This window comes from Antechinus flavipes, chromosome 2 (genome assembly GCF_016432865.1).
Source record: "Antechinus flavipes isolate AdamAnt ecotype Samford, QLD, Australia chromosome 2, AdamAnt_v2, whole genome shotgun sequence".
NCBI lineage: Eukaryota > Metazoa > Chordata > Mammalia > Dasyuromorphia > Dasyuridae > Antechinus > Antechinus flavipes.
Window position 1 is genome coordinate 550893834 of NC_067399.1, and position 22569 is coordinate 550916402.

Sequence of the window (22569 nt, forward strand, 5' to 3'; positions counted from 1 at the left end):
GACTTTTGAAACTTTTGGCTACTCAGGTTGAATGTGGGAATTTGTGAATAATTATAGCGAAAGGAAAAACTATGGTTTTAGCTCCCTAGTAATGCATTCCTTACCCACAGAACTAGAAATCAAATAGTAAGCTTTTTAATTGGGAAAATATAGCAAAGAAAATAACTAGGGAGAATATCCCCATCCACTACTATCCTTCTACAGCACTCTTCCATAGATTTTCACACCAGTGGACAACTCATGATCCTAGGGTTGATTAGAGCTCTGTATCACAGCAACCAATCACAGCCTCGATGTTTAAGCCTACTTTTGTAGCTGACATTCTGTTCCTTGTCAAAAGCTGCACATTTATGGCTACTGTACTCAATAACTGCTGCCATCTATAGGAGATACATTGCCCGATACAACTGTTTCATCCTTAAAGGGAGCGTGATTAGTCTTTTTGTGAGACTGGTAAACCAACATGCTTGGACTAATTAACACATTTTCAACTCTTTGGGTAGTTAAGATCTCAGCCAAGCCTGTCTGGTACACAAAAGAATACTTGAGGGGAGAAGGGAGAGAAAGGGGAAAGGGAGCCTGTAAAATTTTTTTTAGTTTTACCTTTTTACCCCTAAGCAAGAAATCCCATGCTGATATATAATTTCCCTTAATACATAGGTGAGCAAATTCCTTTTTCATTATGCCCATGGCAGGTAGTTTAGATGCGTGCATATTATTGTGTGTGTGTGTGTGTGTGTGTGTGTTTTTTAACTAAATAGTATTTTGTTTTTTTCAATCACATGTAAAGACCATTTTCAACATTCCTTCTTGTTAAAATTTTGAGCTCCAAAATTTTCTCCCTTTCTTCCTTCCCTCTCCCCTAAGACAGCAAGCAATCCATGAAGAATTTTTTCAAGCTTTACTAAAATCTCAAGAAAATACTGAACAACTTTAGAAGGCACACAGGAGTTGCCAAATGGTGACCTTTGATCTATATTCTTACTGCTTGCTCTCTCTGTTTCCCTTACATGAACAAACATTAAATAAAGTCATTATTTCTTTTAACTTCCATGAATTTTTTCTATGCTCACCATGGCCCTCTGTCCTACCACTGGCTATATGGAATTTGCATTTTGGAATATTCATAATTGGTACTTAGAATTTGTATTTAGTATCATGTCACTGATCATGATAAGAAGCCTTATCTAGAGGTTTTCTCATACCACATATTGTGATGTGAGAAAAACTGACCACAGAAGATCTACCCTCTCTTCACAACTGCCACCTGGCACTGAACACTTAATTCTTACAAGTCCTCAATAATCAGTAATATCTATTGTGGTTGCCATGTCTATAAATATCTAGAATAGCCTCTTCTTGCTCATCCTATTATATTATTTTAAAAGCACTGGCTACAGTAGATTGTGTATACAAGGCAAGGTGTTGGGATCATCAAAGGCTAAGGATTTGGAATGAAGGATAGTTACAAGAAAGTGATCCAAGTCTAAAAGGCAGGAGGCAAATAATGAGTTTAGAACTAAATAAGTAGCTCAGGAATGGGGGATATAAAAGCACTTTCTAATATCAAAGGTCAGAGCTAAATGAAGTACTAAGGTAAAACTTGAAGGATCATGAAGGTAGTGAAAATAAACAATTGATCCAGAATCTATTTTTTTTAAAGGCTTGGAAACAAGTTTTAAGAATTCAGGTAAGAAACCTGGGCAACCAAAATTCAGGAAATAAGTAGTCTGAGCAAAAGATGTATTATAACATCAACAGGAAAGATTTTGATGATCAAGGTAATCTTTAGTCAACAGATTTTATATATTTCTCATGAGGGCATAAACCATTCCCCAACTCATGATAAACCTAGAAAGAAAAGCCCCATATTAGTGGGAGTACCTGACTGGAATGAGGTCAGAGAAGGGCAATTTTCTGAATAGGTACCTCCTCACTGATAAAACTTAATTCAGTTTTTCAATTTCATGTTCAAAATGAAATAATTCAAATACTGAAAAACAAATTTATGAAAATTTCCCAGAACCACCATTCATGATACATGACTATAAACATAAGAGTCATTAGTTTCTTCTCCCTTAAATATATCAGTCACATTGTGCTATTGTGTAGATGTCAAGCTTCCTCAATAAGAAACATATACCAAAAATATACCTCAACACAGAAGAATTTGTCTGATTCTCCACAAGTAGGTCAACAGATCATCAGATGCCTATGTATGTTGAAATACAGAAAAATATGGATAAAATACTGAGACATATTGAATAACCAAGTTGAATACAGACAGAACACATGGCATAGACAAACATATAAAAGGATATACAGATATGTTCTGTTTAAAAAATATATACATAATATCATATAATATATATATGTAATAAATATACCCTTTTTTCAGTTGACAGGCTATCTGTATATATATGTATGTATACACACTTATATGTATGTATATATATATTTTTATATATATACACATATGTATATATAAATACTTATATAGCTTATATATACACATATGTATATATATATATATATATATATATGTATATGGCCTATTTTTCCCAAACTAACTGAAGTGCTGATATCATTCAATATTTATTCAAGGAATTTTTAAGCTGTGGCTAAATAGCATTCCACTAAAATATTAGTTGCTTAAGTCTATAAAACAAAATTTTTCTTTGAACTTGATAAATAGAAATAATCAATGTTTTACATCATCATCATAGAAGAGGCAAAGAAAATAAGATGAAACCAATCCTTTATACTATTCTTTTTAAATAAGAAAAAAATTGATGTGTTGAACAACTATTTCAAATGCAAATACTAAAATTATACATGAATCTTCAGAAGACAGTGACTAATGCCATAAAAAGTTTATGAAACAACTACCAAAATGAGGTATCATATAAAACATATTAGTTTCTAAGAATTGTTAATATGATATCATATTGACATAAACAAATCAATACTTAAGGAAATCTTAATATTTTAGTGGAAATATTATTTATTCAGTAAATCATAAATAATATACTATAGAAGAAAGAAAATGAAAGTTGAAAAATAGAAATATTTCCTAATAAGACTCTTAAAAGCTCTAAGCCAACCTATTTAAATCTATTCCTAATTTAGCCAACCTAATTTAAATATGCCCAAAGTAAAAATGTTTTTAATTATTAAAGAGAGAAAACTATCAGCATTTAAATCAAATATCCTAGCTACTATAATAATGGTCCACACCACAGTAATCCTTTTCAAGGTAGCAAGGCAATAGATTTTTGATGATTTTCAAATTTTGCTCCATTCCTTTTATTGTATTATACTACTATTACATACTTTAAAAGTAAAGTATGTGAGTTACTAAACATGAGTTTTTCTATTTTTAAATAAATTTTGAATTCTAGACTAAAGCATTACTGTTTCTTATGTGTGTAACATGTATATATATATAATCTGTGTACATGAGTATAAATACACATTTAGATATATAAGATATATTTGTGTATGTATAGGTATATTTTATGCATATATATACATATATACACATATATGTATAAACATGGAGACACTCAAAATGAAATTCTTTTTGTGTAACTCAAAAGTCAAATCAAATTTTAAAAAATGTAAATAGCAAGAAATATAATATAAAATTATATATCTATAATAAAATACAATTCTAATAAATATTGGTTGTGTAAATAAATTGCACTAATTCCAAGTATATAATTAAAATGATAAAAGTGAAATATTTTAAGAACTTGCTTAAGGGTGGGGTTTCTGTTTTATTTTGCTTTACTTATAGTAATTTCTGGTATGATACTAAGATGACTCCATATTTCTAATGGTTATACCAGAGGAGCACAAGACATGGTAGGTTCTTATCATGTTAGAAAGGCTTCATGTAAAAGCCCAGTGACTGAGCATGTACCTACTGTCCAAAGAATGATCAAGCTAAATAAAGAGAGGCTCTCTGGAAGGTTGATCATTAGGTCACTCTGGCTTTAGCAACTCATGAAGATATAAGGCACAGAGGGATTAGGGCCTAAATTTACATCTGTGGAAAAGAAAGCCAATACTGATACAATTGTGGATCCTTTTTTGAAGCTCTGAAGTTGCTGTGATTAAGCAAAAGAATCTACAAAATTTTCATTCTTTGTAGAAACTATTAAGACAAGAGATAATAAAGTTTCATAAATAAAAGCTCTATGCTGGTGCATAGAACTATCTCACATTATAATTATGAACATCAAAACATTTTGTTTTCAAAACAGATCTATAAGTAAACTGAATATTGCAGACATATATCTAGTTTTAAACAAACAAAAAAAATCATTAAACATAAGTTCGTTTTCAATGAAGCTACTAAAAACATCGATTAAAAAGCCTGGCCTCCATTCTGGAAGCACATAAATCATTCATCAAGGGCAGAATGACTTTGATTTTCATCAGGAACTAAAATATAACAACATAAAAAGCACTTTAATCTCTCTCCAACTAGTGACCTAGACGTATTCCTGAAACTCTGCATATGAATCATCCTTATATATGTTCAAAGTTGCCCAAGGTTTCTTATATTTCCAAGCATAAAGTTCTAAGATGTAGTCTATCTTTGCAAAAGATTCTCCTATCTGCATTTCCAGCCTTGATATGGACATTACACATTTTTGTAGAATGGTAATTGAAGAGTAACAATGGCATGCAGATAAAAATGTTTAGGTGAAAGAACAATTCCTACTCCCCCTCCCTGCCTTTTAACAATTACTCATATTCTAGAATGAGATGCCCCCATGTGGTCATTTGAATTGCCTGTGTAGTTGGGTTTTAGGTTCCAGGCTGGAACATAGAGGGGGGGTGGGGAGGGTGAGGGAATATATATATACAGTAGAAAATGACTATTGGACTAACTGGTATAAATTATTGTCTTTAGAAAACACAGAATACTCAATCGTAATTTCTTTCCATTTCCCACAACCAAATCATATGAAAACCTTGTAGAAATATTAATTTCATAGGTAAAAGGCATCTCTCCTTTCTTTCTAAGCCAGACATCTTGAAAAAAGTTGCCTAACTTCATTGCCTTCTTTTCTGTTGTTGAATGCTTTGTAGTCTGGCTTTGATGCCATTATTCAGCCCAAACCAATAAATTGCCATTGATCTCTTAATTGCAAAATGTTGTGATCTTTTCTCAGTTCTAATTCTTTTGCTTTTCCTTTTTTTGAGGGAATCAGGGTTAAGCAATTCTGTGTCACACAACTAGAAGGTATCAGGCTAGATTTGAACTCTTGTCCTTGATTCCTAAGCCAATGGGCTATCACTGTGCCACCTAGCTGCCATCAGTCTAATTCCTTTTTCATCCATTACTGTTAAGGACCATGCCTAAGTGAAGGGGCAGGTCAATTTTCTGAGAGCCTCCACAGCTGTGGATCATAACACTTGAAGGAGTTGCAAAGCAGCCTTTACTTACAAAGATGTTCCTTGTGGATTGGAAATGAAATAAATTGGAGGCAAGAGGGAAGAGGGAGGTTCAAAGAACAGCAACTGCCTCTCTCTCTCCCTGTATCATCATTGTCCTCTCACATTAAGAGATCTGTTCTACAGCTATGAGTTAGACCTCCAGCAGCCACTGGCAGGTGGCTCCCGTATCACAACATGTGGTACCCGAATGTGGGACATAAGAAACACAAGAAACAAAAAAGCAACAACGTCCGAGAACTGTTTACGAGCAGGATCCTCGCAGGAGAGTTCCTTTGGTAACCCATGGGGAAGGAAAGGGAGAAGAGACCTGGTAAGACCTTTTTAGTCAGGGGTAATTAAATGGGCCAATATATCAAAGGGCCAAGCCAAGAGACTGATGAGAGACTTATGAAAAATACCTGTTCTGACTATAGTCTTCTTTTCCGTTTGAAAGTTTGACTCCATGACATCTTACAAGATTCAACAACTGCTATAGTGCTGTTTGCATTCAGTGTGCAGACTCAGATAACAGTTAATGCACAAACTTACTGATCTTGTTGTATGTGTGTGGAAATAATCGCGTTTTCACAAAACAAAAAAACGGGGGATTGTTAAAGACCAGTGGTTCTCAAAGTATGGTCTAGACACAGGGGTCCTCAAACTTTTAAAATAGGGGGCCAGTTCACTATCCCTCAGACTGTTGGAGGACCGGACTATAGTAAAAATAAAAACTTTGTTTTGTGGGCCTTTAAATAAAGAAACTTCATAGCCCTAGGTGAGGGACATAAACGTCCTCAGCTGCTGTATCTGGCTCATGGGACCGTAGTTTGAGGACTCCTGCTAGAGAATCCTGGAGATCTCTGAAACCCTTTTAGAAGATCTACAAATTCAAAAATAGTTTTTATTTCCAATATGGTAAATGTCTATAAATATAATCCAGATAAACAAAAACGCTTTGAAGAGATCCTCAACAATTTTTAATAGAATAAAGATACTGAAAACAAAAGTTTGAGAACCATTGTTAAAGACCATGCCTAGGTGAAGGGGCAGGTCAATTCTCTGAGAGCTTCCACAGCTGTGAATCATAAATTTGAAGGAGTTGCAAAGCAGCCTTTACTTACACAGATGTTCCTTGTGGATTGGGAATGAAATAAATTGGAGGCAAGAGGGAAGAGGGAGGTCAGAGAACAGCAACTGCCTCTCAGTCCCCTTGTATCATCATCATCCTCTCACATGAAGAGATCCATTCTACAGGGCTGAGTTAAGCCTCCAGCAGCCATTGGCAGGTGGCTCCTGTATCACAATACATTGCTACATTTAAAAAAAAATAGTTTTTTATTTACAAGTTATATGCATGGGTAATTTTATATCACTGACAACTGCCAACCTTTTGTTCCAATTTTTTCCCTCCTTCCCCTCACCCCCTCCCCAGATGGCAGGATGATCAATACATGTTAAATATATTAAATTAAATACAAAATAAGTATACATGTCCAAACCGTTATTTTGCTGTACAAAAAGAATTGGACTCTGAAATATTGTACAATTAACCTGTGAAGGAAATAAAAAATTCAGACAGACAAAATTATAGAGATTGGGAATTCAATGTAATGGTTCTTAGTCATCTCCCAGAGTTCTTTCACTGGATGTGGCTGGTTCAGTTCAATACTGCTCCATTGGAACTGATTTGGTTCATGTCATTGCTGAAGATGGCCAGGTCCATCAGAATTGATCATCATATAGTATTGTGGCTGAAGTATATAATGATCTCCTGGTCCTGCTCATTTCACTCAGCATCAGTTCGTGTAAGTCTCTCCAGGCCTTTCTGAAATCATCTTGTTGGTCATTTCTTACCAAAAAATAATATTCCATAACATTCGTATACCACAATTTATTCAGCCATTCTCCAACTGATGGGCACTCAGTTTCCAGTTTCTGGCCACTACAAAGAGGGCTGCCACAAACATTCGTGCACATACAGATCCCTTTCCCTTCTTTAGTATCTCTGGGATATAAGCCCAGTAGTAACACTGCTGGATCAAAGGGTATGCACAGTTTGATAACTTTTTGAGCATAGTTCCAAATTGCTCTCCAGAATGGCTGGATGTGTTCACAATTCCACCAACGACATTACTACATTTTTGATGATTCTTTTTTCCTATATACTATTTTCTCTCCAGGTTTTTGTGATATTACTTTCTCTTGCTTTGCCCCTTTCTTGGTCTTTGCTGGCTCACCATGCAGATCATACCTCCCGACTTTAGATGTTTCCCAAGGTTCTGCTTAGGCTCTCTTCTCTTACTCTGTCTGTCTTTCTCCCTCTTCCTTCTATTCAACAAATCTAAATCTGAATTCATTATCTTCTTCTCTAAACTCTCCCCTCCTCCAAACTTTCTATCAAAGGTACCATCATCCTTCCAGTGGCTCAGATTTGTAATCTTGGCATTTTTCTTTGTTCTTCACTCTCACTACGGCTTGCCATTATGAAGAAGCAGATGCTTAACAGATGTTAGCAGAGAAATGTATTAGTTGTGGAGAGGTACATGGGGGAGATGGACCAGTTTTGAACCAGGATGAACAACCTGCATGCTCCACTGGTATTTGAACATTGTCAAGAGAAGTTGAGGAAGACCCTTAGCTTGTTGGGTGGACCCTCTGTGATAGATGTATAGGAGTCATGTGGACAAGAATCTCATAAAGAAGGCAAGCTCTTGGTCTCAGACACTGTCTAGCTGTGTGACCCTGGGCAAGTCACTTAACCCCAATTGCCTCAGGGGGAAAAAAAAAAAAGGCAAGCTTTGATATGTGGATAGATTACAATCTACATTGATGGAATATATGCCTACATTACTAAAATCACAGATACACAGAGCACTTCAACTGTTGTAGGGTCAAATAAATTGTGATTGCTGGATTCTTTTGATACCATCTGATATGTGGTTTCTATAACTTTTATTGGTTTTTGTATAGATATGTTTGTTAAAATTTTAATCACTGCAAATGCTATTCTTTCTTATTCTATGAATGAGCTGATGTTGTTTGCCATAGAAGGTACACTTACATATATACTTTTATATAATTACATTAATAAACAAGATATTTATTGAAAATTTATTCTCTCATCACTAGAGAATCTGAGCTAACATTTACATTTAGTCTCCCAAGGCCTTTGTTCCTTGGTCTAGACAAGGCTTCTTAAACTTTTTCTACTTGTGACTCTTTTTTGACTAAGAAATGTTTGTGACCCTAGATATAAAGGTATATAAAATAGGCATATAAATCAAGCATTCACTAATAATAAATCATAATTTCATAACCTACATATTCAGTTATGGGACCCCAGAGGGGTCACAAACCACAGTTTAAGAAGCTGTGCTCTGGGAGAACTTCTAAAGGCTATTCTCCTGGCATTGGGGAACTTCCTGGAAAGAAACAAGCTCATATAAATTAGCTAGCAGATTATACGTGTCGATTGTTTCTCCTGTCTTTGCTTGTACCCCCAAAACAAGCCCCTTCTTTTATCTATTAAAAACTTTAGAGATAAATACTCATCTGGGTTCAAATATAGTACTTGACATCTTACTATTCGTTCAATTCATGTAAATCATGAAACATTCCAATATCAAACTTTTATTTACCTCACCTGTGAATCCATTCAAATATCTCAAAGAAAAGTTCTACAAGTTAGAATATAACACCATGTTCCCTGTCAATCATTATCCTAAAATCAAAATGATGGAGCATCTCTAATGAGTGGGATGGATGGCATTTTTCCTATACAAAAAGGGAAAGCTGGGAAGTAATCTTTGAAGTTGACACAGTGTTATCCCAATTTGGATTTGGATTTGGTTTTGGTCTACTGCCACATTTCATTCCCCATGTGCAGCCCTTCCAAAGCCTCATTAGACTGTACAGACTATTGTATAATAAATCTCATTTAAAGATGTAAGTCTTGTACATGAGGCATTTTCCTTCTCTCTTCCCCTTTCCTCTGACCCCTTATGCTAAGCTATCACATAATTACTAATTTGAAGAGGCCTGGGCTGTCAAATATAATAAACCTTAAGAATCTTCTCTGCAATGAATGGTCTTAATTTGCATCCTTGAGAAGGAGATATTACAGGGATCCCTCTTTCACAAATAAGGAAACTAAAACTCAGAGAAATAAAGTAGGTTGGCTATGAGCACACAGATTAAGGAAAGGTCAATAAGATTCTACTATGCATTCAGCCAGAGGGAAAAGGATATATGGAGGGAAAAGATCATCATAATCAAGATCTGAAAGAATCCTAAAGAGCTTAAATAACTTAAGCATGGTCACATGGGTAGTAATGAACAGAACCAGGATTTGAAACCAAATCTTTTGAATCCAAGACCAGTATTCTTTCTACCCAGATTGATTCTTATGTTTCTTGATTAACAGATTAAATGTTGTTATTATTTAGCATTGATTTTGTGTTAACAATCTCTCCTTGCATTTTAAGCCCGTAAGTTTTAAGTGTGGAATGAAAACTTTGTCTTATAAGAAAATCAGGGACCAGTATAAGTATATGGAAAGCCTTTATTTGAAGGCAGAGAAGTCACATACAAACCTTCCTTGGTTAGCCTTTACAAGATTTAATTCTTTTAGGGCACCTATATTTAGGGCATTCCTTTCCCTGGAAGAGGAAGAGAATGTTGACATTAGTTCCTGGTGTGCCTTCTAATGGCCTCAGGTTGGAAGTTCCAGGGCTTCAAAGAGCTTGTGTCCTTTATTATATTTAACTCTGGAAAATAGTATAGTCAGACAAAAAACACTCATTAAGTGCTGATTATGTGCCAAGCACTGTGCTAAGTGACAGGAATATGAACAGGAGTGTATTGTAGCTAACTTAATCCAGCTCAGAGAGCGATTTGTTAAATTTTTAAAATGAGCAGAAAATTTTAAGTATGTCAGGGTACATTTTTCTTTCCTGGAAAGATGGTTGTTAAAAATTTATCAGCATACCCCAGGCTACAAAGAAAGACCAAAGATAGTCCTTGCCCTCAAGGAGCTCACCTTTTGACTGAATTTCTCTCTCCCTTTTGGTTTAAGAAGATCAAAGGGCCAGACATAGAAAGAACTTCAGGAACCATCTAAACTCTCCTTTCATTTTATAGAGGAAGATAATAACACTGCTAAAAGGTAATTGACTTGCCCAACAACACAGCAAACATCAGAGGAAGAATCTGAACCTCAGTTTTCTAGCACCATTGCAGAAGCCATGGTAAATAGGTAAAACATCCATCCTCAATTTCTATTATCAACCCAATTTCTTTCCTTTCTCTGATCCTAAGATAGAGGTATCAAGCTATCTGCCTGAGTAAAATATAATTGGGAAATGTTGAAAATTAAAAATAAATAAAAATACAGCTCAGATAATGTTAATTTGAGGTTTTCTGATTTGAGGTTTCTACTTGACTTCGAGATCAATTCCTTAAGTCCCTTAAATGCTATATTTAGACTATATTTTATGTTTGATATTTATTATTTAATAATATTCACATCTTGCTCCTCCATTTGTGTGACAACTAGGTAAAAAGACCTGAGTTTGAATTCTCACTCAAACACTTACTAGCTATATGATCCTGGGCAAATCACTTAATCACTCAACCTCAATTTCCTCTTTTTATACATTAAGATAATTAAGGTCCTACTGCACAATGTTAGTGTGAGGCTCAAATTAAATAACATACATAAAGTGATTTGTAAACCTTAAATTGCTATATAAATTAGGATTACTATTATGTGATATGCTTGAATACATTTGAGGGAGCAGTGAAAAAAACCCTGGTTTGGAAGTAAATGGACCTGTGTTTAGATCCTCACTTATTCCACTTACTACCTTCTGAGACCATGGGCAAACTAACTTCCCTGATCTCAGCTTCCTTTGTGGAAAAAAAAGCTGGGATGAGATGACTCCTAAACTCTTTTCTAATTCTAAATTTATGGATTTATGAACTTCTTCCTTCAATACTATTTCTTCTTATGTTAATGGAGTTTCTGATAAAGAAGTATGCTGCCAGAACATATAAACTCTTAAAGAAGGAAGAAAATGAGAAGGGCCAAGTAAAACAATCGCACTTCCATTATCATCATCATCATTCTGAATTAAAGAGTTGGGTAGCATGATATAACAGAGAGAGAGAGAGCCAGCCTGGAAGTCAGAAGACTTGATCAAATTCATAAGCTGTGTGATTATTAGTAAGCAAGTCACTTAAAGGGCTGCAGTTTCTTTGTCAGTAAAGTAAAAAGGTTGGACTAGGTTCCTTCCAGAATGAACAATCAATGGTTTTATTGATTAGGTAATAAAGTGGTGAGCCTGGAGCCAGAAAGACCTGAGTTCAAATCCAGTCTTAGACACTCTATCTGTGTGACCCGGACAAGTCACTTAACCACTGTCTGCCTCAGTTTCCTCAACTGCAAAATAAAGATCACAAAAGCACCTATCTTTCAAGGTTGTTATGAGGAACAAATGAGATCATATTTGTAAAGCACTTAGCACAAGAGCTAGAATATGTAATAAATATTTGTTCCCTAAAATGAGCCCATCCACTGGTGTCTCCAAATTTATGAAGAACTTGTACTCAATTCTAGTAAAGGTAGAAACCAACTTATATGTGATAGACTTAGTTAAGCACAGACACTCCAATTGAAAGATATGATAGCCATAGAAAATCCCGTTTCATTCCAATAGCCACTGCTCAGAATTTCTCTGTCCAGGATGTATCCTTCATCCTAACCCTGTACCCATTCTTCATGTCACCTCAAGGCTGGTTCAGAATAAGGCAGAGTTGGTAGTGGCAAGACTGGCAGTGATAAGAAGGTTGAAGAGGAAGAAAGGGAAGAGGAAGTTCTTATGGCCTTCTATTCTTTATCACTAAGTCTAATGGTTGTCAATCATCAGACTCTGCCTGAATTCTATCTCATTTCTTCACACACATACCCCACCCTACCACTAAAGAATAACTTTTAGTCTCCTTCCTGTGACAAATACCTATCTATGATATTGTCAGTGTAGGAAATTCAAGTGTGGGCACTCCCTGTACTAAGGTAGCCTATAAACCATTTATGGCTTACTAGATAAGTCCTAGGAAATTTCTTGGCACATAGTGCCTCATCCAATCACAAGGCCAGCACAGTTACACAGCTAGCATGTTAAAGAAGAGATTTAAATCTTTGCCTTTTTGATCCCAAGCCAGAATACCATCCGTGATATTATGTAGCTTTTATATCAGTGACAAAACAGCCAAGAGAACCCGGATTGAATGATTCCATAAAAACTAGATTAACTTTATTTCAGTTCTGCTATGTTTTACGTGGAAAAATTCATTGTTCTTATCTTGTACAAGGACAAAGTGAAAAAAAAAAAGAGAGCATATATAGGAGAGAGCCTTTGATTCCTGGTTTCTATGATGAATACTGACAGTTTCAAATGGATTATGTGCTTGCTTTAGGGACAAACATAGAAAAAGAGCTACTACTGGCCAGATGATCCAGAGAAGAAAGGACGCTTGGTCAGAGGCAATATGTGGTGACTGCATAAGGAAAGCAGGCAGGCCCAATCCCTATGGTGGATGAAATAAAATAAAGGAGATGTTCAAAGAAGTACTCAGGACTAATGTGCAAATCAGGGATATCATATGGGTTTGGGGACCTGGCTCCTAAAATACCATAAGTCCCAGAATTCTCTTGACCTGTAATTCTCTCTCTGCTCCAACTACTTTCTTTACTATAGAAATTCATCCATATACTTTTCTAGTTCCTAAGAGCAGTCCTCACTCTGCTTGAATCCCTTCTTAAAATCACATAGCCACACTAATAATGGCTTAGAGCTGGGGAAGTAACATCTTGCAACTGTAGGTTAGTAGGAATGAAGAAGAGATGTCCTCACTTCAGTAAGGAAATATATTTTCCTAGTATTTCCAAAATTATTTCCCAATTACATGTTAAATAATTTTAACATCAAATTAAAAAAAAATTGAGTTCCAAATTCTCTCCCTCCCTCCCAATTCTTCCATTACCTGAGAGGTAAGCAGTTTTATATTGATTATAAATGTAAAGTCATGTAAAACATATTTGTGTATTAGCCATAGAATTGGATTTTTAAAGCAAATACACTCCAACTTCTAAACGATTGAATGATGCATAATATACTGTGATCAAGTGGGATTTGCATGTCTGGTTCACTGTCAGCAAAATTATTGATAATATCAATAACCAAACTAACAGAAATTAACATAATTATAGCAATAGATACAAAAACCATCTGACAAAATACAACACCCATTTCTATTAAAAACACAAGAAAGCATAGGAAGAAATGTAATTTTCCTTAAAATTGTAAGTAGTATCCACCTAAAACCATCAGCAACATTACATGTAATGGGGATAAATTAGAAGTATTCCCAATAAGTTCAGGGGTGAAACAAGGTTGCCCCCTCACTATTTCTATTCAATATTGTATTAGAAATGTTAGTTTTAGCAGTAAGAGAAGAAAAAGAAATCAAAAGAATTAGAGTAGGTCATGAAGAAACAAAATTATCACTGTCACTCTTTGCAGATGATCTGATGGTATATTTAGAGAATCCTAGAGAATCAACTAAAAACTACTATAAACAATTAACAACTTTAGAAAATTTACAAGACATAAAATAAACCCACATAAATTATCAGCATTTCTATATGTTACCAACACAGTCCAACAGTAAGATATAGAAAGAGAAATTCTATTTAAAATAACTGTAGATAATGCAAAGCATTTGGGAGTCTATCTGCCAAGACAAAGCTAGAAACCATCTGAACACAATTACAAAACACTTCGCACAACTAAAGTTAGATCTAAACAAGTAGAAGACTATCAAGTGCTTATGAGTAGGCCAAGCTAATATAATGAAAATGACAATTCTACCTAAATTAATCTACTTATTCAGTGCTATACTAATCAAATTGCCAAGAAATTACTTTATAGAATTAGAAAAATTAATAAAAAAATTCACCCGGAACAACAAAACATCAACAATTTCAAGGGAATTAATTTTTAAAAATGCAAATCAATGTGGCCTAGCTGTACCAGACCTAAAACTATATTATAGAGCAATGGTCATCAAAACCATTTGGTACTGAATGTTGGAGGGGATGTGGGAAAACTGGGACACTGATGCATTGTTGGTGGAGTTATGAATGAATCCAAGCATTCTGGAGAGCAATTTGGAACTATGCTCAAAAGGTTATCACACTGCACATACCCTTTGAACCAGAAGTGTTACTACTAGGCTTATATGCCAAAGAGATATTGAAGAAGGGAAAGGGACCCACATGTGCAAAAATGTTTGTGGCAGCCCTTTTTGTAGAGGCCAGAAACTGGAAAGTGAATGGATGCCCATCAATTGGAGAATGGTTGGGTAAATTGTGGTATATGAATGTTATGGAATATTATTATTCTATAAAAATGACCAGCAGGATGAATACAGAGAGACTTGGAGAAACTTATGTGAACTGATGCTAAATGAAATGAGTAGAACCAGGAGATCATTATATACTTCAGTAACATTATATGATGATCAATTCTGATAGACGTGGCTCTCTTCAATAATGAGAGGATCCAAATAAGTTCCAATTGAGCAATAATGAACAGAACCAGTTATATCCAGAGAAAGAACATTGGGAAATGAGTATGGACCATAACATAGCATTTCCACTCTTTTGGTTATTGTTTGCTTGCATTTTTGTTTTTCTTCCCAGGTTATTTTTTTACATTCTCTCTAAACCTGATCTTTCTTGTGCAGCAAAATAACTATATAAATATGTATACATATATTGTATTTCACATACACTTTAACACATTTAACATGTATGGGACTACCTGACATCTAGGGGAGGGGGAGGAGGGAAGGAGGGGAAAAGTTGAAACAGAAGTTTTTGCAAGGATCACTGTTAACAAATTACCCATGCATATATTTTGTATATAAAAAAGCTATAATAAAAAAAGTAAAAAAAAATTGGTATTGACTAAGAAATAGAGTACTGGATCAGTGGCATAAGTTAGATTCATAAGACACAATAGTCAATAATTATAGTAATCTAGTATTTGATAAACCCAAAGACTCCAGCTTCTGAAATAAGTTCTCACTATTTAACAAAAAATGCTGAGAAAACTGAAAAATAGTATGGCAGAAATTAGACATTGATCAACACCTAACCTTATACTAAGATAAAGTGGAAATGAATTCATGATTTAGACAGAAAGGAGGAGAACAAGGAATAGTCTACCTTTCAGATATGTGGAGGAAGGAAATTTAAGGCCAAAGAAGAACTACAGAATATTATGAAATGCAAATTGGATAATTTTGATTATATTAAGTTAAACACTTTTAATACAAACAATACAGTCAACATTAGAAGGGAAGAAGAAAACTGGGGAAAATTTTTACATTCAAGAGTTTCAACAAAGGTTTCATTTTTAAAATATATGGAGAATTGACTCAAATTTTAAAGACTACAAGCCATTTTCTAATTGATAAATGGTCAAAGGATATGAACAGAGAATTTTCAGATAAGAAAACCATTTCTAGCCATATGAAAAAATGTTCTAGAGAAATGTAAATTAAGACAACTCTGAGGTGCCACTACACACACTCCTAAAGATTGGTCAAAGTGACAGGAAAAGAAAATGATAAATGTTGGAGGGGATGTGAGAAAAATAGAACACTAATACATTATTGATAAAGTTGTGAACTGATTCAATCATTCTGGAGAGCAATTTGGAACTATGCCCAAAAGGCTATCAAATTGTGTATACCCTGTGATCTAGCAATGTCTCTACTGAGTCTGTATCCTAAAGATATCATAAAAAGGGGTAATGATCTACATGTGCAAAAATGTTTGTGACAGCCCTTTTTGAAGTAGCAAGAAATTGGAAACTGAATGGATGCCCAAGAACTGGGGAATGACTGAGTAAATTATGGTTTATGAATGTAATGGAATGTTATTGTTCTATAAGAAACAATCACCAGAATGATTTCAGAAAGTCCTAGAGAGATTTACATGAACTGGTGCTGTTAAGTGAGTAGAACCAAAAGAACATTGTACACAGCAACAAGATTATGTGATGATCAACTGTGATGGACTTGGCTGTTTTTAACAATGAGGTGATTCAGGCCAATTCCAATGGTCTTGTGATGGACAGAGCCCTCTGCACCCAGAGAGAAGACTATGGGGACTTAATGTGGATCACAACATAGTATTTTTCACCTTTGTTGTTGTTGTTGGCTTGCTTGATTTTTCCCCCCCTCATTTTTCCCCCCTTTTGATTTGATTTTTCTTGGGCAGAATGATAAATGTGGAAATATGTTTAGAAGAATTCATGTGTTTAACCTATACTGGACTACTTGCTATCTAGGGGAGGAGGGAAAAGGGGAGAAAGGAAGAAAAGTTTGGAGCACAAGGTTTTGCAAGGGTGAATGCTGAGAATTATCTTTGCATGTATTTTGAAAAATAAAAAGCTATTATTAAAAAAAATTACTGAGTGACAAACCCATTTCTGGAAAACAACCTATCTGTAAACTGGATGGTATCTATATTTCCCTTATGGCTATAGGGTGTCTCAGAACTTTAAGGCCCACTAAGTAAGACATTTTTTAATACATTTAGTATCCTTATGTCCTAAAAGGATTAATAGATATCTACAAAAGGAATAATTTATACCATTTTTCTGATTGCTTCAGGTTAAACATGCATCCACTGATCTAATAAAATTAAAAACCAATTATTTCCAACTTTTAAAAATTCAGTTTTCTAGAAAAAATATGATGTTCAACATTTATCAATTATTATTCAAATCAATATAATAGAGATTATAGTAACTATTATCCATCTTGGTTTGGATATAGGGTACTTTATCAAATATTTGGATTAAGAGAGGGGTTCTATATACCATATCTCACCAATTTTCCAAGTATAATATGCTGTTGATAACATGAAAACTATACTGAATGTAACAATTTTTTGGATCTTCATCATTATTATGAATAATATCAATTAAAACAGCACCATAGATGTGTTAGTTGAAGAAGTAGTTTTGCTGAAAAAACATTGTTACACTCTATACATCACTGTAAATTTTTATAGGCATGAAAAATTAAATAAAAGCAGTCTAGACAAAACTGATCTTCAAAAGCTTTAAAAATGAGAATGCATTGAAAAAGCTTACTTACAGTAAATTCACAGAAATCAACACTATCAAGGCTTTTGCTTCTGTGTATCCTCCCTTTAATTCGTCTTAAAGAAGGCTTTCCTTGGCTAACACTAGAAGTAGCACCATTAGGATTTTCAGAAGATGGAGTTACCCTGCAAAGACACAAAGGCAATATATTTCAATAATTTTTTAAATTATATATGCGATTCTCTTCTAAGAATATCTAAGAAATGTCATTATATCATTTTTTAAATCACAGCAGCTGAAGTCATCAGTGGTGTTTCTTTTAATACAATACTTTATCTTGGAGTTACAGCTTTCAAAGATTTTTTGATAATTCATTAAACATGAAATCCAATAGACATGTATTCAGTGTCTACTATGTTCCAGGCAATGTCTCAGTCACTGTCCTTCAGGACTTTATAATCTTAAGGAGGAAAGGAATTTTGCATATACATGGATATATGTATTCCCCCCCAACTTTATTTTTTAACCAAAACATGCCTTATTTAAAATTACCATCCAATGGGGAGATGTAAAAGGCAGCATGAGCTAACAATGTCAAACAACTTTGACCATCACTTTCTCCTAGACTCAGTATCTGAGTATAAGAATCCTGAGAAAAACAACACTTCTCAGATCACTGCACCTGACTCCAGCTTGGTCCCTGCAGCCTTTATCAAGGGCAGCAGCTACTGTGAGGGAGAGTCTATATCATCCCTAAATCATCAATACCAACTAAGAATAATCTACAGGTAAGGTCAATAGCCCTAGAACAAGCAGTACATCATACCCCTGAGCCTGCTTCCAGCCCAATATCAAGGAAGGGATACCCTATATCAAGGAAGATATGTGATGCAGAAAGTTCCTCTGCATGTGCAGCAGGCCTCAACTGCTCAGCAGCTGCCGTTATGAAAGCCATAACAGGAGGTTCTTGCCATCAAAGTCCCTGGTGTTTGGTTCAACACCAGAAGTCAGGATAGCCAGGCACGGTGGCACATATTGTTAATCCCGGCCACAAATGGAATTTGAGATTGAGATAATCTCATATCTTAATAAAGAAGATCTGAGGATCTGCATTGTTGGTGCAATATAATCAGATCTTGAGCTCAGAAGCTGAGCTGCAGTGAGCTATGCAGATCAGGTGCTGGCACTAAGTTTGAAATCACTATGGTGAACCCCACCAGGAGTGGGAGAAGGGAAAACACCAGATTGTTTAAAGAGGGGGTAACCATCAGGTTGGAAAATAGAGTAGGTCAAAATACCCATGACAATCAGTTATGAAATTGGGCCTGTGAGTAGTCCCTGTATATCTAGTTTGGGGGAGATGGAGAAATGCAGAGAAAAAATTAAGAAGAGAAGAGAAAAAGAAGCAAAGAGAAATCAGTATGATTTTACTTGTAGAAATTCCTCACAGAAGACAAATGACCATCTACTTTGCTCTCTAAGTAATCTTTCTTTCACTCTGACTTCCAGCTAAAACTTCCTTTATGGATTTTCTCCTCCCTGCCTATATTATACTGTGAGCTTCTTGAGATCAGGAATTGCCTTCTTTTTCTATTTGTAGCTCCAGTGCTTAGCACATAGTAAGGGCTTAATAATTTTTTTCTTTAAGTCATTCATTAAGTCATCAGTGTCAGTCAGTTAACTAACTTTTATTAAGCATTGACTATGTGTCAGGAATTGTACTAAGCATAGTCCATTCATCAACACTAAGGCAGGTAAGTGAACAATGAACACAAAACATCCAGGGAAAGAGTGAGAACAACTATTGTCAGAGTGTAATTTTTGCCTCAACCCCTCCTTCCATCTCTTCCCTCCCCCACCCCAGCATTCTCAAGCAAAGCTGTTCCAGATCCCTTCCCTTAAACAGGTGCCAGTAGGAGATATGTGAATGGTCTAGCCTAATTTCCCATAATTACAGCCCCTTTTTAGTGCCTTATAAATCAGCCCAGGTTCTAAGTAATGAAAATTTCAAAAATTCTAATTTATCAGAATGGCTTGTGCCATCATTCCTGTTATGATTCTCATTTCTTCTCAACTTTTTGTAACCTGAAGAGGACTGCATATTCACTTTATAGATTAGAGTATATTTACTAAATAGAATTGAAAGTACTCATGTACTTTCCTCCATTGTGACTGTGATATAGGGAGAGGAGAGAATGTTTGAAAATACTTTTATATATAACATCATATTATATTATAATATTAAAGCTTGTAAATAGCCAAGTCACTAATTCCTAGAAAGGTCCAAAAATTTCAGCTTTCCACAATTCCCCCTCCCCAATTCTTCTATAATATGATTCATGGTTTTCAAAAAAAAAAAAAAAGAAAAAAGGAAAGGATGATTAAGTATCTACTATGTGCTAGACACTTTGTTAATCACTTTACAAATATTTCATTTATCCTTCCATTAATCCTGGGATGTTGGTACTATTTTAGTCAAGGAAACTGAGACATAAAAAGGTGAATTGACTTCCCCAGTTGTCACATAGCTAGTAAATGTCTAAGGTGAGGTTTGAATCCAGGTCTTTCTGACTCTAGGCTCATTGTTCTGTATACTGCATCACTTATTAGTGTTGTCCTTCATTTTCAAAGATGACCAATATAACATCACTATGTTAGAGTTGAGTTACATTGTATCACACTGGGGCTGATCAGACCAACATGAGCTTGGAATGCTCTGCCACAGCTCAGACACAAATAGTCCATATGAATATTTGGGATAGCTTCTTTAATTTTGCATATTTCATGTTTCCTTTGGGCTAGTTCAGTTCTGCTTTGCTCATAGAGCACAGCACCTTCTCTCTTAAGGGCATTCCATGTTGGGTGGTCCTGTGCCAGTGTCTCCCATGTCATACAATTTTCAACTTGATTTTCAAGTTCTTGAGAGATACCTAGACAGTGTCCTTGTATCGCTTTTTCTCACCACCTTCTGAATGCTTGCCCTGTGTGATTCTTCATAAAATACACATATGAAGATACCATGTAGAGAAGCACTAACAAAAGAGAATATTTCCAAACATTCTCTCCTCTCCTCATATCACAATCACAAGGGAGGAAAAGGAATTCATTTACAACATTGTGTGTAATTGTTGTGGACCAGGATGCAAGTGGGAAGGCTTGACAATTTCTCACACATCCACAGTAATAGCCAGGAGTGTTGTGAGGAAAGAAGTTTTAATCCTAAACTGGATCAACCTGTACCCTGTGGAAAGTTCTCCTTCCATTAAAAAGAAAATAAAGGCAGTTTTTAGGAATCTGGTGAGGCACTTCTGAGAACCTCTTTACCAACTGTTGATGCTTTTATCATTGTGAAGTTTTAATCTCCTAGGGAAACTGCTTTTACTAGGGGTGAGGAACATTTCTGAATAAAATTTAGAACAAATGGTTTGTTTGAACTCCTTGACTTTGAGCATCAATTGCCTTAAATACTGAATAAGACACAGTGTGAGGCTTCTTCTCTTCCTCTTCCTTCACACACAACATTTGCCTCTTGGCCAATTGCAAACCAGAAGTTCTTTGCTTCCAATGATTCTGTAGAATGGTTTCTGAAAAGTCTTTCTGATATTATCAACCACCTCTAGCACTGGTCCCAAAGAATCATACCAATCCTCCACGTGGAGAATTACTGATGCAAGTTGACAGTCATGTTCCCTGTCAGGTGGGGCTTCTCTTGGCCCGTTTCCTTCTTCTAGAGACTTCTGGCATGTTTTTTAGAAGGTACAGAGACTGGTTGTTTTTCTTTCTTTTTTTTTTTTAATAACCAAATGTGTTATGACATTAAATGACCTTAAACAAACAACTGTCTTTAAAATATTAAAAGGTTCAGACAATTCTTTCTGGCCCCTTAAATTTGCTGATACAAAGCAAACTGTGATCAAGGCAAAGCAGAACCAGGCAAAGTGTGAAAGGGAATTTCAAGGCAGGAGAGATCATTCTCAGTTCATGGGGTATAGACGAGAAGAGAAAGAAAAAAGTTAGAGAAAGCTTTATAGAAGAGGTGGCCTTTGACCACCATGGGTCTTGGAGATACTTCAAAAGATAAAGATGATTGGAGTAGGGGAGGAGTTAGTATATTTCATTTCTTGGGGCTGATGTGAACAAAAACACAGATGAAGAAGGCAGGATTTGAGTGTTAAAAACAAAGGAGACATGTGCTTGCTCATAAATCTTGAGAGAAAAGTTGATGCATGATGTCCCAAGTCTCAACCTCCTGTATAGAGAAGAAGAGATCTATATTTCCTATACAGTATGATCTCAGAATCTTGTCTTGTAGGAGAGAAGGGACAATCCCTAGCCCAAATAAGACTTGGAGGATTGTCCCCAGAATAATCCCAAGGTTGAAAATTCCCTAAGGATCTGACATTATATAGAGATAAATGAGTTCCTGAGCAGTGGATCTCTTGGAGAAAAGATTGCCCAGAGGGCCAATGAAGCTAGATTATAGAGAATTAAAGCCATAAAACAGGAGAATAAAAAGCCTGTATTTTGTTCTCTTTACAATCTAAGTCCCATGGGAAGGTAGATAGATGCCTATCCAGCAGCCCCAAAGATTTTGCCTTTTCCAGAAAGTTTGAATCACAGGGGAAAATATGAATCTAGAAGTATATGCTTAGAACCCTGTGGGAGGAAATTTTACTCTAGGGTTACATAATGGTAACTCTCCAGTTAAGTCCCTTTCATCTCTCTCTCTCTCTCTCTCTCTCTCTCTCTCTCTCTCTCTCTCTCTCTCTCTCTCTCTCTCTCTCTCTTTTAATTTAATTCTCTATCTCTCTTTTAATTTAATTTAACATTTTCCCCAGTTATATTCAAAATAAATGTTTTTTACATTTATTTTTTAAGATTTTTGAGTTCTAGGTTCTCTTCCTTACCCCTACCCCACAATTAGAAACAGTAATAG

General features: G+C 35.3%; 1 protein-coding gene across 5 annotated transcripts in view; it reads right to left on the reverse strand.

The window, feature by feature from the left end:
• The window catches only part of TJP1 (tight junction protein 1), a 288816-nt gene that overhangs the window by 255182 nt on the left and 11065 nt on the right, over positions 1-22569 (reverse strand). For all 5 annotated transcript variants that reach the window (XM_051980964.1, XM_051980962.1, XM_051980961.1 and 2 more), the window contains exon 2: positions 17686-17818. In XM_051980964.1, coding sequence (XP_051836924.1) covers positions 17686-17818 — 133 coding nt within the window. The remainder of the gene's footprint in view (positions 1-17685; positions 17819-22569) is intronic.